This window comes from Cantharellus anzutake (genome assembly GCF_015039405.1).
Source record: "Cantharellus anzutake strain C23 chromosome Unknown EI90scaffold_87, whole genome shotgun sequence".
NCBI lineage: Eukaryota > Fungi > Basidiomycota > Agaricomycetes > Cantharellales > Hydnaceae > Cantharellus > Cantharellus anzutake.
The window spans coordinates 17,661-32,921 of record NW_024067037.1 but is presented as its reverse complement, the minus strand read 5'-3'; the positions used below and the strand labels follow the sequence as shown (position 1 = coordinate 32,921).

General features: G+C 49.6%; 8 protein-coding genes across 8 annotated transcripts; 4 read left to right on the top strand and 4 right to left on the bottom strand.

Moving 5' to 3' along the window:
* The first annotated feature begins 169 nt into the window (after nucleotides 1-169).
* EI90DRAFT_3081580 (uncharacterized protein) lies at nucleotides 170-932 on the top strand. Its single transcript, XM_039061946.1, has one exon. The coding sequence runs from the start codon at nucleotides 562-564 to the stop codon at nucleotides 787-789; it is 228 nt and encodes a 75-aa protein (XP_038910157.1). The 5' UTR covers nucleotides 170-561; the 3' UTR covers nucleotides 790-932.
* A 283-nt stretch (nucleotides 933-1,215) lies between these two features.
* On the top strand, nucleotides 1,216-3,451 carry EI90DRAFT_2624412 (uncharacterized protein). The gene is made up of 10 exons (XM_039053344.1): nucleotides 1,216-1,544; nucleotides 1,601-1,670; nucleotides 1,725-1,770; nucleotides 1,826-1,854; nucleotides 1,914-1,994; nucleotides 2,071-2,220; nucleotides 2,275-2,302; nucleotides 2,362-2,495; nucleotides 2,565-2,575; nucleotides 2,636-3,451. The coding sequence occupies exons 1-10, from the start codon at nucleotides 1,462-1,464 to the stop codon at nucleotides 3,054-3,056; spliced, it is 1,053 nt and encodes a 350-aa protein (XP_038910156.1). The 5' UTR covers nucleotides 1,216-1,461; the 3' UTR covers nucleotides 3,057-3,451.
* A 63-nt stretch (nucleotides 3,452-3,514) lies between these two features.
* Nucleotides 3,515-4,672, bottom strand: EI90DRAFT_3147211 (Aldo/keto reductase; the record flags this gene model as incomplete). Its single annotated transcript, XM_039065508.1, has 4 exons — nucleotides 3,515-3,708; nucleotides 3,750-4,067; nucleotides 4,127-4,270; nucleotides 4,345-4,672. The coding sequence occupies 4 exons, from the start codon at nucleotides 4,670-4,672 to the stop codon at nucleotides 3,515-3,517; spliced, it is 984 nt and encodes a 327-aa protein (XP_038910155.1).
* Nucleotides 4,673-6,338: 1,666 nt separating this feature from the next.
* On the bottom strand, nucleotides 6,339-7,749 carry EI90DRAFT_3081564 (uncharacterized protein). The gene has a single exon (XM_039061945.1). The coding sequence runs from the start codon at nucleotides 7,543-7,545 to the stop codon at nucleotides 6,724-6,726; it is 822 nt and encodes a 273-aa protein (XP_038910154.1). The 5' UTR covers nucleotides 7,546-7,749; the 3' UTR covers nucleotides 6,339-6,723.
* Nucleotides 7,747-9,807, bottom strand: EI90DRAFT_2624030 (uncharacterized protein). Its single transcript, XM_039053343.1, has 10 exons — nucleotides 9,517-9,807; nucleotides 9,252-9,430; nucleotides 9,141-9,176; nucleotides 9,053-9,085; nucleotides 8,964-8,997; nucleotides 8,843-8,911; nucleotides 8,710-8,779; nucleotides 8,602-8,652; nucleotides 8,428-8,540; nucleotides 7,747-8,372 (listed from the first exon to the last, which is right to left on the bottom strand). The coding sequence occupies exons 2-10, from the start codon at nucleotides 9,315-9,317 to the stop codon at nucleotides 7,948-7,950; spliced, it is 897 nt and encodes a 298-aa protein (XP_038910153.1). The 5' UTR covers nucleotides 9,318-9,430; nucleotides 9,517-9,807; the 3' UTR covers nucleotides 7,747-7,947.
* Nucleotides 9,808-9,824: 17 nt separating this feature from the next.
* EI90DRAFT_3081561 (uncharacterized protein) lies at nucleotides 9,825-11,225 on the bottom strand. Its single transcript, XM_039061944.1, has 3 exons — nucleotides 11,097-11,225; nucleotides 10,618-11,045; nucleotides 9,825-10,557 (listed from the first exon to the last, which is right to left on the bottom strand). The coding sequence occupies exons 1-3, from the start codon at nucleotides 11,178-11,180 to the stop codon at nucleotides 10,212-10,214; spliced, it is 858 nt and encodes a 285-aa protein (XP_038910152.1). The 5' UTR covers nucleotides 11,181-11,225; the 3' UTR covers nucleotides 9,825-10,211.
* A 52-nt stretch (nucleotides 11,226-11,277) lies between these two features.
* EI90DRAFT_3081557 (uncharacterized protein) lies at nucleotides 11,278-13,325 on the top strand. Its single transcript, XM_039061943.1, has 4 exons — nucleotides 11,278-12,099; nucleotides 12,145-12,322; nucleotides 12,378-12,471; nucleotides 12,520-13,325. The coding sequence occupies exons 1-4, from the start codon at nucleotides 11,400-11,402 to the stop codon at nucleotides 13,147-13,149; spliced, it is 1,602 nt and encodes a 533-aa protein (XP_038910151.1). The 5' UTR covers nucleotides 11,278-11,399; the 3' UTR covers nucleotides 13,150-13,325.
* Nucleotides 13,326-13,429: 104 nt separating this feature from the next.
* EI90DRAFT_3081554 (uncharacterized protein) lies at nucleotides 13,430-15,168 on the top strand. The gene is made up of 6 exons (XM_039061942.1): nucleotides 13,430-13,664; nucleotides 13,720-13,952; nucleotides 14,003-14,210; nucleotides 14,268-14,733; nucleotides 14,792-14,945; nucleotides 15,006-15,168. Exons 1-5 carry the CDS (start codon nucleotides 13,493-13,495, stop codon nucleotides 14,868-14,870), a joined length of 1,158 nt encoding a protein of 385 aa, XP_038910150.1. The 5' UTR covers nucleotides 13,430-13,492; the 3' UTR covers nucleotides 14,871-14,945; nucleotides 15,006-15,168.
* The last annotated feature ends 93 nt before the right edge of the window (nucleotides 15,169-15,261 follow it).

Genomic DNA, 15,261 nt, shown 5'->3' with positions numbered 1-15,261 from the left:
GCCTCGCTTTGTGGCGACTCGGATGGTACCCCCTCACCCCCATAGAAATGCGGTGTGAAGGAGTTGCGGAAGTTCAGTGCGTATCTGCTCAAAGCGTGCGCGCGCGCGCGCGCGTGCCCCTCTCCGCCACAAAGGGGCTTTCCCATCAACCAACCTAGGTTGCCTTTTTTCTTTTTTCCCCCTTTTCCCCTTTCTTCCTACGCGCGCAGGCACTTTCCTCCATTGTCACCCCGACGCCACCGCGAGTTCTTATCTTCTCTTCTATAGAATGTTCAGGCCCGGTGTTTCCGGCCTCTATCGATGTGGGGGGTGTCGATGCAACAACGACTTTCTAGTAGCCTCCGTGCCTTGGAGTACGGGGCTTGGATTTCGCCGGCCTCGTTCTTGTGGGTCGCTGGGCTGTTGGTACGGTATAAGGCTTGGATTCGACATGGGCCTGAGTTAGAGGGCCGGGTTGGGAGAACCTGAATCCAGGGGGGAATTAACCGCCGTATATAAGCGTCAGCCTGCCAAGGGACTGTTTCCTCCCGTTGTTACATAAGGGGATGGACTATCCATGACATGGTGGTATGGCGGGTTGACGGAGTTCTCTCGCTCTGGGTGGTGTTGTCGGGGTGGGTTTCTGTGTTATGCGTACATGGGAGAATGCTAGAGCTACGTTGGTGCTTTCAACATATACCGGGTGTGATCCCCACTTGGCTGCTCCTGTTTCCTTCGTCCTCGGTCTGCGTGCGTCTTCGGGGGGTTACGTTTGTCAATGGCACGCGATTCTCTTATGGATTCTGCTAGCTGTCTGAGCAAGCCATGACGACGCGCTGGAACGCATATCATGAGCGCTCATATCAGTTATTGATATCATACTATATGCACTGTTGGTCTTCTCATCTTATTTCTTTATCACTTTTGTCTGATATCTTGTTATTACCTTGGCTACTTATACCGCTGCGCGGTGACAATGTTATGTCTAGAGAGATCTTTCCCCCGCTCGAGCATCCCCGCCGTGCGCCACATAACAATAATGGAAAAGGACTGTCATGTCAGCTCAGCTCAGCCCAGCGTGGGAAATTGGAGGCCATGCATGAACTTGCCGCATCACTCCCTTCTTCATATGTTCCACCGTGCATGCCATCGCCAACAAAGTGAGGATGGGCTGGGGACAAGCGCTAGTCAGCTTTGATCGTTTTGACCTGATAAATCGCTCAACTTGCTGGCAGGGGCGATCACACTATGTAATCATTGGTCTGTTGATTTGCAAAAAATCCCGCGTCTTCCCGTCACCCGTGACCACCCTGCTGAGAAAAACCTCCCCCTAGATAACTGAGCATGACCGCGGAATCATTATGGAGATACCCAATTTATCGCTCTGTGCTTTTCCCCCTTGCCTTGCCTTGACTTTCGGTGGTTCTCCAACTAGTCCCCTTGTATACTGTACTGTGCATCGTCCATCTTTGGCAGCTGGCAATGGTTCCCAAGCAGAGCGTCCTTGCCGTCCTGTGCGGTCTAACGCTCGTATCGGCGCAGAATTTTACCGCACCAGTTCCCTCGTGCGTTGGTTCGATACTGATAAGCTCTTTTGAATCGGGCTCATTTCTCCAATCAGTTACACGGCGACATATCTTCCTGCGAACGTCCCCAATAAGACGGAGCAGGGTCAATTGGGTTACAACAACGTTCGTAAAACCTTCCCATTACTTTCTGGAGGTTTTTCACTTATATCACTACAGTGTGGGAACAGCAGCTCGCAGGATAGTTTGTGCCAAGACAGTTATCGTGGGTTCTTCCACAGCGCGCGTCGTATCACACATCTAATCTTGTCTGTGAACAGTCAATGCTTGGAATGATTTTTGTGTCTGGGTGAGTTTGTAACCTGACCTTACAACGGAACTTCATGCCATGGCACCGCTTTGGATCAGGCTCCACCTTCCAACACATCTTCTTTTGGGAATTCCTCCATTGGAAACACGGAACGTTTTGTCGTGTCTTGGTGCTTGAAGGTAGGCAGAGGCACGGCTCTACAAGTCCATCGATAATGCTTCGATCCTGACGGACGGCGGCGCCATCTCTGTGCAGAGTGGATATGGAACGCGGCTCATCCCGAAAGATACAGTGACTGGCGCTCATTTCGTCATCACACCAAATTACGTCCAGATTACCGGTGTCGGAAGGCTAACGTCTATGAACATCCCCGATGGTGACGAGGGTGGAGAACTTGATCCTCATGTACTTGCCTTTTGATTTCTCGCCAAGTTCCGAATTCTCACATCACTGATCTAGGGTTCCGATGGCCTTGGTAACCCAATTGGTATGTACTCTATGGACGTTAGCTTCCTACAGAGACATTTGAGCTGTTCATTGTCAAAGGTGGCCTCTTCTTTGGAAGTGCTAATAAGGGCGTGATGCGGCAATACCACGAGTGGATAGAATTTATAAGCTATAACACGTTCTGTGCACGAATTTGCATTGATCAGCCAGGTTCGACTCAGTATTGTGAACATGTCAGTTTCCCACGGACTCTCTTTTACCGTTGTCGCGTGTTGATCACCCATTCTGGCACCCAATAACAGATCTACGATGTGTAAGCTTTTCCATTGACCGAACTGACCATGAATCTTTTTAAACCAACTTTATATGGCAGGATGGGTTGCTTATGGAACATGCCCGGAAATTACAGTGATGGTTTCTCGTCATGCCATGGTGATTCCACTGAACCCATGGGTCTTTATGTTGCCAATGGCACTACGTCCACCTTCCACCAAGGACAACCAACCACACCCCTTGCTCACCCAGCGGGCGCTTCATCCTCCTGTACCTACTTCGCGTCACTGAACACCAAGAACAATCCGTCACCTTCTCCCAGCTCGGGCGGACTCAGTACCACCAGTTCAAATACCAATACGATCACGACTAAGCCATCTGTGACGAGCACTGGTTCTACCGCTCGCCTAACTTCGACGACCAAGGCAGGGGATGCGCCAGCTCGTTTGGCGGTGATGTTTGGCTGGGGTACCTTGATTAGCACTTGTATGCTATTCGGCGCATCGCTTGCTCTCTTGTGAAGAGATATCGTTCCTGCTATTTATTTAGCAATGTGCGGCCTTAGCAATCTTCTCCCCTTTGTCTTTGTGCTTGTTCGCCACTGTTTGCATTCCTGAACTTTCCGTGTCCCCCTGGAACGATAGATAGAATAGCTGGATACAAGCCTGGCATGCCATTCTATACCTTTTGCAACGTTATCGCCCGTTTTCCTGCTCGACCCGGCTCGTTCAAGACATTTTTGCCATCTGTTCTTTATCTTTCGACTGCTATTTTTGCGATGTAGCCTCCACTGCAGAGTGTCTCTGACCAATTGGAGTTAGTCTTAGTGCTGAGACTCGCTTTGGCCATATCACTTCATATTGGTACATTGTTTCATATCGACGAATTGCTCAAGGCTCGAAACAAACACCAGAAAAGGTAACCTCAGAACTACATTTCAGACCCGGACGCCCTGACAACCCCTTCCGAGTGAGGAGTCTCAGGCGAAATCCCAGTCCTCAAAGCCAACCTTAACTCCCCAAGGAGGTTTGATGAAGCGTTTCGCCTTCTCCGGGTTGTCGGAAAGCGCATCGATCTTGGCGATATCCTCAGCGGAAAGATTGGCAGGTTTCGAATTGGTGAGGATACGTGAGGGTGTAACGGATTTGGGAAGCACGATGATATTCTTAGCCACTATTTGAAGAATGCATTGTTGTGAGTGGAGGTCTCTTGACTGGACTTTGTGAAAGAGGGGACAAAATGGGATTGGGACCTACCAAACCACCCGATAACGATCTGAGCAGGCTCGGCACCGTATTTCTGTGCAAGCTCGACAATTACGTCGTCCTTCAAAATCGGACTGTTTGTGGAACCGAGTGGGGAGTATGCTTGTGGGACGATGCCTTCTGACTCCAGGTACTTGAGCAACTTCCACTGAGGAAGGTAAGGATGAAGTTCAATTTGGTTGACGGCGGGTTTGATTGTGGCGGTAGGGAGAATCTTGAGGAGAGTGTATTCCGAAAAATTAGACACCCCGATATGTTTCGTTTTGCCTTTCGATGTTTAATCGATGAGACAGTCTTCTTGGGCACGAGCAAGGACCAGCTCTCACCTTTCTTCTGCACATCCTCGAAAGCCTTCCAAGTCTTGCTAAGGTCATGGTTGTGATCAATGTCGAATTTTCCATCTGGTGTTGTCGGGAACAATGGATGGTTCCCATTAGGGTTCAACGCAATCGGCCAGTGGATCAAAAGCACTAGGGATGCAATGTAATAAGAGGTCACCGGGGCATGGAAGTGGCGTAACGCCACTCGGCATCGAAGGACTCACAATCGATGTAATCAATACCCAAATTCTCCAAGATTTTGTCTACACATTCCTCGACCTTCTCGAGGTAAGTGCTCCAGACTTTACTGGTGATGAAGATATCCTCGCGTTTCACGCCACTCTTTTTTAGGCCCTCCTTGACTGCTTTCTCGTTCTCGTACGCAAGCGCGCAATCGATGTGGAGATAACCGGCCTCAGACAATGCATAAGCCACGGCATCGGTCACTTGCTCGGCGGGCGACTGCCATGTGCCGAGGCCGATGGCGGGGATCGTCGCACCGGGTGTGGTGGCGTTAGGCAATTTGATAGTGGTCGTGATACTTGGACCCATCACTCGAGGAGGAAAAGATAGCAAAGATGGAGGGAAAAGGAAACGAGAAGCCGGGAGGTGCTATTTATATGGGAGATTAGACGCTCTTTAAGAGGCCGTGGCGGTCATGCTGCAGTCTGCGTAAACGTGATATTTTAAATACAACGCTATGACCTCGCGGGCACATGCCCTGCGACCAAGAGGCAAAATGGATACGATGCAACCAATTATCAAACTCACCTTGGCCAGTCAGATTGTTTCTTCTAGACCGAGAAAGATTGATCTGGATCGTGGTCGATCGAGCGCATTGTGCCGATGGTTCCTAACTGTCCTGCCGATGGGTCATTGCACCCAGGTGACCACGGTCAGGCGCGCCGGGCGTGGGATCGCGAGATGTGTCGGGTGTGTATATATATATTCAAACGGCGTGTTATTGTAGCCATCTGTTCCCACGTCCGAAAAGCAGGAAGATAAATGGCAGGGCTAACCATTTAGCATACAGCCTCGATTCCCCACCCCCACCTTTGTGAGCCAGTCCCTCACAGCTTCACTCGTATCGAGCTTCTCTTATATGAGCTCAGCGCAACTGATGATGTCACTGATATGAATGCCCAGGAACGTATACGTGTGCATAGCCTCTCCTCCAGTCTTTGATAGACTATCACTGATCTCTGCCGCGTCGATCCTGTCCGCTTTCACTGCTTGGCGCCGCGGAACTACCTGAGGCAAATCATCGTCAATCCTTTTCAGCTCGTCAGAATTGCCGGTGGGTGACTGTGGGTGACTGTCAACATTGGCGTGAATACTGTAGAGGTAGCTCAGGCTGTCGTCGATACCGTCAGACAATTAGTAATGGGAGTTACAAGGACGTGAAGGATAAGGGGGTATTGGAGAAGTATCTGAACCTTGATAGGATCGAGAGCATATTCGGCGCAATGGCAATGGTCATGAGCAATGACAGAAGGCAGGTAGCGATGTGCAACACGACACCCAAATACTCCTGGATTGCAACCGCAGAGCAAAAGATCGTCCGCTCGGATGATGGTAAATATGGAAGCCAGATCCCGATGCTAGCATGATTAGCCGGCCAGTGCGGGAGTGCAATAAAAACTCGGAAAGGATTGACTAGCTAGCCGTCGCTTTGCAGTGTCTTTCCGATCAGATTGTATATATACCCCGTCAGAATGCCAGATAATTAAACCAGCCATTGGGAATAAATTCACCGAATGAGAAAACGCTCACGTCACGAAAACCAGACAGGTGTTATAGGATTCTGTTTGTGTCAGCTTTGTGCACTTCAAGATAGCCATGATCACGAGCTTTCAATGCCTCATTATCCGGATAATGGTACCAGCAAGGCGTCAGCTGAGGTATGCTTACTTCCCCAGATAGGCACCCTAAAGTAAGCCGCTGGGATGCGGTGCTTTCATTTGCGGGTGGCGGGGGCGCGCACTTGACTCAGATGGGGAGAAAGCAGGCGCCGATTCGCCCCACGCGGTGTTGCGAGACCTGCCTGGTGATTCCTGCTACGAATATACTCATAGCGGGCCTACAAACCTTTTTCACCAGCGTCGCCAAGCAAGAGGCCCTTTAACTCTTGCGTACCTTTATCTTTATCTCCGTACTTTTGTCACTCGCCGCGCTTCCGACCCTTATCCCTGTTCTTTTGAACCGTTTCATTCACGTCGAACCTCATATTCCGGCTTCTTTCTCCCCACGAATCAGCAGTACCTCTTTGAACAACCTAGATGGATTGGTGGCCTCATCGTTGTTTGCAGCAAGTCGCCTCGTGAATATGTACGAAGTCGGATTTGCCCTGCCAGTTCGCATGCTAATTGCAGAGATCCAGTCACATAGATATAGATGGACTAAAGGACAACGCATCCTGAGTCGTGAGCACCGTGAAGATCATGAAAAAGCTAAAAGCAAGACAAACGATTTTTTAGCTCATGTAGGAACCATCATTGCTATGTGATAAAAGCAAGACGATAAAGGAGAGAATATTATAGATCGATCTGGCGAGCTGACGGAAATGGGAAGAAAAATCAAATCACTCAAGCAGGCCACGGAATTTATTCGAAAGGATTGTAATCAGCAGATCCAGAATAATGGGTTTGGCTGCCAAAGTACTCCGCAGACTGAGGTTGGGTTGTGGACTCTGGTGGCTCGGGCGATGGCAGAAACCCTGTTTGACTCTCATTGTACCTGTGCCCTCGACGCCGGCCACCTGCGCCATATGCCACTCCTGAGGCACCAGCGCCTAAGGGGGCACCAACAACAGCACCCCAAGGCAACTGAGGAATCCCAGCTCCCGAACCAGTGGCGGCACCCACATTACCAGCAAACGGTGCTGAAGGAGCTCCGAAGCCTTGAGGCGCTACGCCTGCCGGTGCACCCCCCACTCCAGCGCTCGCACCAGATCCATATCCTGCACTTGCTCCCGCGGATCCGCCAAGCCCTCCAGGTCCATACCCGGCGCTTGCTCCTGCGGATCCCCCTACTCCAGATCCATACCCGGCACTCACACCTCCAGCACCATACCCAGAACTCCCAGCCCCGGCTCCATACGCAGCATTCCCTCCTCCAGAAGCATAGCCTGCCGCACCACCATCTGAACCAAAAGGCGCTGGTACACCAAAATTGCCAAAAGGTGCTTGAGAGCCCACTGTAGCGGTGGTACCATCCGGCGCGTACCCTGGGCCTCCACCAGCGCCAGAAGACCCTGCTTCCCCTCCAGACGCGTAGGGAGAACCGAAAGAAGATGGGCTAGCCCCAAATGAAGGCGACGTCGATCCTAGCGGGGGAGGTGTACTTTCGCCGATGCCATAACTAATCATTTCGGGCTCAGGAATCGGGTCATGAACGTCAGGTCCTCGAGGGAAGAATTTGTACATCAAGAATCCGAGAGCTGCAAGGCCTACCAGACCGCCGGCAACTCCACCAGCGATCGCACCCACATTAGTTCCACCCCCTCCAGAGTTTCCGGCTGGGGCAACAACGACCGTAGGAACACCACCAGAATTAGTTGTGGTATATGACGTAACACCCTTGGATCTGTAAATATTCACTGATGCAACACTCGCGGTGGATATCGAGGAAATCGAGGAAATCGCGGAAGCTGGGAGTGAGGTCGTTGTCGTTGTCGAGGTAGGAATCGAGCCGGATGACGAACTAGTCACAATTGATCCAGAGGAGGATCTTGTTAGTGATCTTGAGGAAGTTGACACTGGTGAGCTTGTGGGTGTTAGCTGAGAAGTTGAAGATACTTGCGAAGTTGGAGAGGATGAAGTCGTTATCTAAGATAGCGAGAAGTCAGTAGGTACGTATCCGGTTTGAGTTGGGGTGGATACCTGAGTTGAAGCAGGAGCGGACGAGGTTGTGGATGTAGACGTGAATGTGGAGGTGGGAGTGGAAGTAGGGGTGGAAGTGGAGGTGGGAGTGGAAATGGGAGTGGTCGTGCCGGAAGCAGGGGTAGAGGTGGTGGGATGGGGAGTGTTACTCACAGTACTTGATGTGCTTGAGGTGCTCGACGTGGTCGACGTGGTTGAAGTGCTCGAGGTGCTCGAACTGCTCGAACTACTCGAACTGCTTGAACTGCTTGAACTGCTTGAACTGCTCGAACTGCTCGAACTGCTCGAACTGCTTGAACTGCTCGAACTGCTCGAACTACTCGAGGATGTTGAAGTGCTCGAGGAGGTCGTTGTCGTTGTCGTAGAAGAGCCTGATGTTTTGTCATGAATGCATCGAGACAGGAATGTCGCTAAGCAGACACGAACCGTTGCCTTCAGCCCTGATGCTGAGTTCAGCCCTAATGCCGAGGATACCACCATTGGGATTCAGATAAGCCCATCCAGGGACCCTGGTACCACCAGGGATCGGTTCGCTATATCTAATTTTGAGCAAGCAAAGTGTTCAATGAAGTTCAGGGACAGTGAATCAGAAGTACGAACGTTGTGACTGGGTCGGTATCTTCCCCACAATTACTCTGCCAGATCCATAGACTGCATACAAAGAGGCTTCAGGGTTCAGATGTTGCGCTAGTGCTTCACGGGACACACCTAGACCACGTTCCATTTTGACAACCCGCACACGCAGCCATGAGGGAGTAAACGACGCTCGAGCATCCACCTTATAATCCGTATCGTACTGGTTAGTAAACCTTTGCTGCTCTACGTTAGAAGTTGCACTCACATTTACTGTTAACCAATGGCTCACGATAGAACCGAACACCCAGGGAGTCAAGGGAAGGGACGTTGAAACCTAGAGAGCGGCATATGAAGAAAGCAACACGCAGTCTCAAGTTAGAGCTCACCAGGAGAACAAGTGTTCTGAAGATAGGCTGCGACCTGAGTTGAAGATAAGAGAGGCGCCATTTTTGCCAATCTCTGGTTTGGCACCTACCAGGCAAGGACTTTGGGCAAGAGAATTGAAAGACTAGCAAAAAATCACATCAGCTCGTCTTCTACGCCTTCCAAGTAAGTTGTCGGACCCATTGAAAGTTTGACACGTTACAGCGCGCAGATGTCTATACAGAAGAAGCATGTCACCGAACGGACGACGGGATTGACAAGCGCGGAGGCAAACTTCTTCGTTAACGTACCGACTGAGCATGCACCGTCCAGCTTAACTTTGCCAGAAGAAAGATCAGAACCAGTGGAGCAACCATTGCAGTACTCAAGGAAGAAGAAACGGAGATCGAGCCATCTTATAACGCTGCGCGTGTTCGGGACTTTATTATTTCAAATTCCCAACACAGCCTTTGGCTCAGCCTCGTTGTGCCTTGGGACCAAGTTCACGTTTTACGTTGGTGGCGGGCGATCATCACTGGAATAATCCACCTTCCGGTTGTTGGATGTTTAACGTACCTGGAGACTTTAGAAAGCGCCAAGGGCAGGGGATAAATACACGAAGATAAAGTGAAAAAGTGAAAAGTAAATACTAAGGAGATAAGCAAGAGATAAGTCCAATCCTGTCCCCTTTTGTGCAAGCAATAACCAAATTCTACTCCACTGTCAAGTCTTCACGTTCTGGAACGAGAACGAGTCCTGGTTGTCCCTGGTTGTCGGAGAATGGATTCCTCCGGTTCCGCAACGCCGAGGCCAATTCAATTCAATTAAATGGGTTGAACTTGAAACTCATCTACACCAACCCCAGACTCCTACCCCGGTAATTTTCCGAACTTTATCCGCAACTTCTGGCATATGTAATAAGTTGCACAGCTCAAGCTATTATTAGCTGTGGGAATGAGTTAAGGGACCGTGTAAATATCACGTGTAACAACTTATGGCAGCTAGCGGCACATTGCGGCCTGTTCACAAGCCGAGTTACTCTTTTGTAGTTCGAATGGAATGCACCACTGGATTTCGCGACAATGATGACTACAGGAAAGACCTGCCCATGATTTGCATTGTCGTTAGGTGAGAGAGAGATGGGGTCCGGTCCGGTGACTTATTTTGCGGGAACGAAAGCACCCAGTGTCGACTTGGCATTAGACCCAACTTAGATGCGAGGGCAGGATTGCATGGGAATCTTCCGGACGATTAAACTATTGGCCACAACGTTAGAGCTCACGAGTGATATCGACATCTACAGCATTGCCATCTTTCGCAGTGGAAAATGTTACGAAGCCATAGATGCTGGAGTCCTGCCTAGCAGTGGAACCGGTTTCGCAGAGGGATGCAAACCGCGTCCAATTCTGGACCTGCATATATGCTTCTTGAGAATTGAGAGTATAGGTTGCACCATCCATTCTCGCAAGCGTTAGTGTCTCTGGTAGAAGCGAGGTAGCAAACAAAATGAAGTCATTGTGTGCCGCAAGTGGTTCAGAGACAGCTTCGTATGCCATCAAATGAGTGAGCGTCGAGTGATTGCCTAATGCACATTCTAGCAGCTGGGACCTGCAATTGCTGACATGACAGTTGTCAAATGTGAGGGACATCGCTCTGGTGAGATTGAACATGAGTCACCTGTACGAGAGAATAAGTAGAGGCTTGTCGGTGTCGGTTTGGGAAGGATGAACGAGTCCCGAGCACACCCATCCACCGGCAGAATCAAGATCAAGTGGCTGACGACGCAGGTCATGGTGGGTATCCCAGAGCTCTAACGTTCCCCCCGAAGATGCGAGGAAGAGCCAACGGCCTCCGTAGAGAGAGACCCATGTGATGGAATTGGCATTGCATTGAATATTCTTGATACACCGTGGGCGTGAAGGCCACCGATTGCGCAAGCCACGGAAGGTCCGGACAGCGAGGCGCTCCAGAACAGTTCTTGGTGAGGCACGGAGCCCACTGAGGTATTGTGGCATCCAGAGGCCTGCTTTGACTATGTTATCATATATCCATGCAATCCAGAATACCTTTGAAAGCGACATCCAATAGAGATGCCTTGAACCACACTGGAGAATGGCGATAGTGGCTTGATCAATAAAGCAGTGCTGGAAACTCACCTTTCTTATGGAGAATGTGTCATCAATAGTTAATAATGTGCCAAACGCAATGAAAATGTCGTCTGGAATCGACTCTGGGCGCATTTGCGCTCAGAGTAGGGAAGTTTGCAAGGTTTCGGAGTAAGTTACCCATACTACCGAACGGACAACTTACCCGGAAGTGGCTTGCATCCGTAAGCATCGGATTGGGTGGCTTTAACTGTCTCGGAGAGACCAGACATCCTTGGAACACTCCATATTCGATGACTATTGCCTACTTCTTATTCACAAGTAGAGACCTGCATCGAAGTTGTTTCTGAAGGTATGGCTGAAGAAAAACGTTTGAAGCAAGCGGCTCTCTATGCCACTAGTATACACCACGTTCGATTGGACAAGCCATGTGTATACAGGCTTTACGCTGGGAAAACACATTATTTTGTCATCTGGAGCGGCCCAGTTGCTGCTTACCGATCACCGGGACAGTTGTACTCGGAGTCCCAAGCCCTCAAAAAATACGTCGCGTCCCTCTATAATGCACCCCCGTCGCGCATCACCTCATCTCCTGATGCTACTCGTGCTGGCTTCTTCTTGTTATCAGATAACGCAGGCTTAGAGGGACTCTATCGCTGCATATTTCCGGGAATTCCTCACACTCGCTGCACGCGTGTGTATGCGCAAGTGGGCCCTCCCGTAGCCCAAGGAGCCCCCATAATTTACAAACAGGTTATGGGTCGACTGGATGGAGGAGATCCGGTTCACCATGAAATGGAGATACTCGACCGTATCCACAAGGATGGCTATGTCGCAGGGGTTGTTCGAGGCGTTGAGTTCGATGGGGAACCCATTACTATCGACGTTGGCATCTGGGACTCGGACGAACTGAACCAATGGAATGTCGATAAAATGCATGGACAAGTGGCCTCCCGAAGAAGTTCTGCAATGATCTACCTGGACACTGGTGTGTCAATCTCACAAGGGAGGACTGTCTTGGATCTACTTGCAGGATTCTTCGATATTGTGGAAGGTACGAAACATCTGATTATCATGATGCTGAAATTGATTTCGTTAGAGTTACGTTATATTGTTGAACGCCATGAAGTTGTCCACCGTCACATCAGCCCCTCAAACATATATATATATGTAAAGAGCGTAACGCCCCAGAACCCAGCTGGTTTTGCTGAGAACATGCTGAATCCTTCGGACAACCAACCAACCTTCATAAACACATATCTTGACCCCGACAACAGGTGAGCGCCTTTGACCAAATAGTGAGCAGATATTCAAATCCCGTAATTGCCTCAGGAATCAGCCTAGGGGTCTGGTTGGTGATCTGCACATGGCCGCTAGCTACTGGCCTGATGACAATCAAGCAGCAGAGATTCTGAGACAGTTCAGTGTGCGTGATGTCAGTGTGTCGGTATTTCTTCAATGACAATGGATCTAGGGAACCCCACTGTATTCCCCCCGAGCAATTTTGTCAAGGTCTTGGGCCCCTTCACCTCAGAGATTCCGGCCCATGCCCGAGCTTCAAGGTGAGGTGCTCCACACGTACAATATGCTGTTTGGCGTTGGCGCATATGAGGCCGGTCAGGAGGATTATGATAACAACAACATTCACGAATTCGGTTCGCTGCAAAATCCACCATTATATCGCCCACGACACGATATCGAGTCTCTTGTTTGGGTCATTGTCGACACTCTGCTCCATGCAAAGCCTGAAGGGAGTGATGATTCTCCATTAATGGAATTAGCCAGGTTTGAGCAGACACTCAATTCAAGGAGGTACCGTGATGTCGACATGTCGACACTTTTATTCTTTTTGCCTTTGGATTGGTGGAAAGGAGCGCTTCATCCAGAATTAGGGCCAGTTCTTGGTGAACTGCTTCATAACATTGCCTTGCAGGTCGGTCCAGAATATGAATACCTAATCGAACCGCCGCGCTCCACCAATCTACACGAGGCGCTCCGAAGATTGCTCCTTCGGGCAATAGTGACCTTGAACCAGCAACCTCCCATTACTTTAGACTCGAGTCGACGAACTGTTCGGCTTTCTCCTTATGGACCCTCTCAGTGAGTTTGGTTACAGGTAGCAGTGCCTAGTAGGGTGGAGATCGGATTTAAGTACACGTGAACTTTTTGGCACTCCCACCATGTGTCAAATGGTGTTTCTTGTTCCCTTTTCTATTGAAATTTGTATGTTATGTACAAATTCATTAAAAATTTTCTTGTGCAATGTCAATATTATTCCGGCTATCTGTAGTGGGTCGTGAAAGCGTAAACTGTAAGGCAGACTGACCTCGGTCGGAATCGATAACTTAGACACAATATATTCGGCCAACTCCGCTAACCCGCGAGTCATGTCCAACCCAACCCAACCCCCCCCCAACCAACTCGGTTAGGAACTACATACCCGACCAATGGCGACGAAGCGAAAGTGTGAAGATGGCAAATCAGTAGTTCAGTCAGCCGATAGTTTGAGAGCATTACTGTCGTCTGCTATCACCAGTCATGATTCCGCCGAAATTGCTCTTCTTCACATAATGCACCAACACGATTTCGATTTGAGCATGTTGCGAGAGATCTTGTCTGGTCCGTCCATTGTCTTGTGATCTTTGGTGATTGACAGGATCGAATTTTCTTTAAGAGGATCGGACAGACGCTAATTTTTCCAATGTCAAGTACGAAGCCATCGCGTCGTTCGTCGGACTTGAAGCCAGTCTCCAGATGGCAGATATCGACAATTTCACGCTGCATCGTTCTCGCATTCCCACGACTCTTTTTAAATCCATTCTGGAGGATATGGATATTATGCAGACCCACTATGGGCCTCCAATTATGCATGAAACGGGAGAGGCGAGATCCCGGTTCCTGTCGCCAGTAAGTGCGAGTCAGCTCCTCACATGGCACTAAGTCGGAATCTGCTTTAGATCTTTAATCGTCTTGTTGCTGTATTCGAGTTTGCTTTCAGGAATCTGCCCGAATCACTTCTTGAAGGTCGCATCGCCACCGGGGGTGTGGAGTATTTCTTCAAGGCCTTCGGCTCTATTTCGCTTCTTTTCATCGAATTCAAACTCAAAACTGGCAGTGCAAAGGAGCGCTTAGACGCAATTGCCCAACTAATCGCAGAGTGCGACGGTCAGTTGCCCTTTTGGTGCCTAATTTTTCGGAGGCCAATTACATGTTGATACCCAGCTGGTGACTGGAACAATGCGCGACAGGGCTTCCGCGTTGCTGTGCATGGTATCCTGTGCGATGGAGATGTATTTGAATTCTTCCAGTTCGATGGGAGCACCGAACCTCCCACATTCCGTCAAGGACGCGATAGCTCGGTTCCTCGAACTGGTATGCAGCTCCCCAACTTCACACGGACCGCGACACCTCGTCAATTTGTCAATGCCCTTCGCCCAATATGCGAGACCATATTTGACCTGATGTTGAATGCTTATACCTTGAGCTTGGAGGCATGGCACACCCGCTCTGCAAAGAAGGGTGCCGAAGAAGGGAGGCCTCGACCAAGTCTGGATAAATGGGGTCGGGCTATCGGATTTGCTCATGAGGCACTAGAATGTTTCAGAAATGCAGAAATAATGCGTCAGACTAGGCCTATTGATGAGGCCAATGCAGTTGTTCAGCAAGCGATGGAATTTCTCAAGCACAGGTATGGTTCTTCAATATCTAGCTACATGGCATAATTTACTGATTATACATAATAATAGCATAAATGAGGTTCCCATCATTCACAAACCAGCACTGATTATGAGTGGTTGGGATGGCACGGAGGTTGAAACTGTATGAGGAGTCCCATTTCTCCACGTGTCTACCGACGGGATATGTGGATTTCTCCGTGCAAGGAAGGATGTTTAAATTATGGTGCGCATTCAATACTCGACTGCTTTGTCTAACTGTGAACGCAAACTTTGCCGCTTCAAGGTCCGCAGTGCTGCATTCCCTGATTTGGGGGGAAATAAGTGTTCTTCATCACAACTTGTCATTCTGGATGATTCTTCCGAGGTGTTTGAAATCTTTGTGAACTATCTTTACAAGTACATTTCCGTTCCTGTATATAGTGTTTACTAGGGCTCCTAGCGGATCGAGATCTGAGGCAAATACGGGTGAAATTTCCCATATTTACTGTAACTCCTACTCTACTGTGGACCTATCGGTAATATAATGAGCTTTCTTTCTC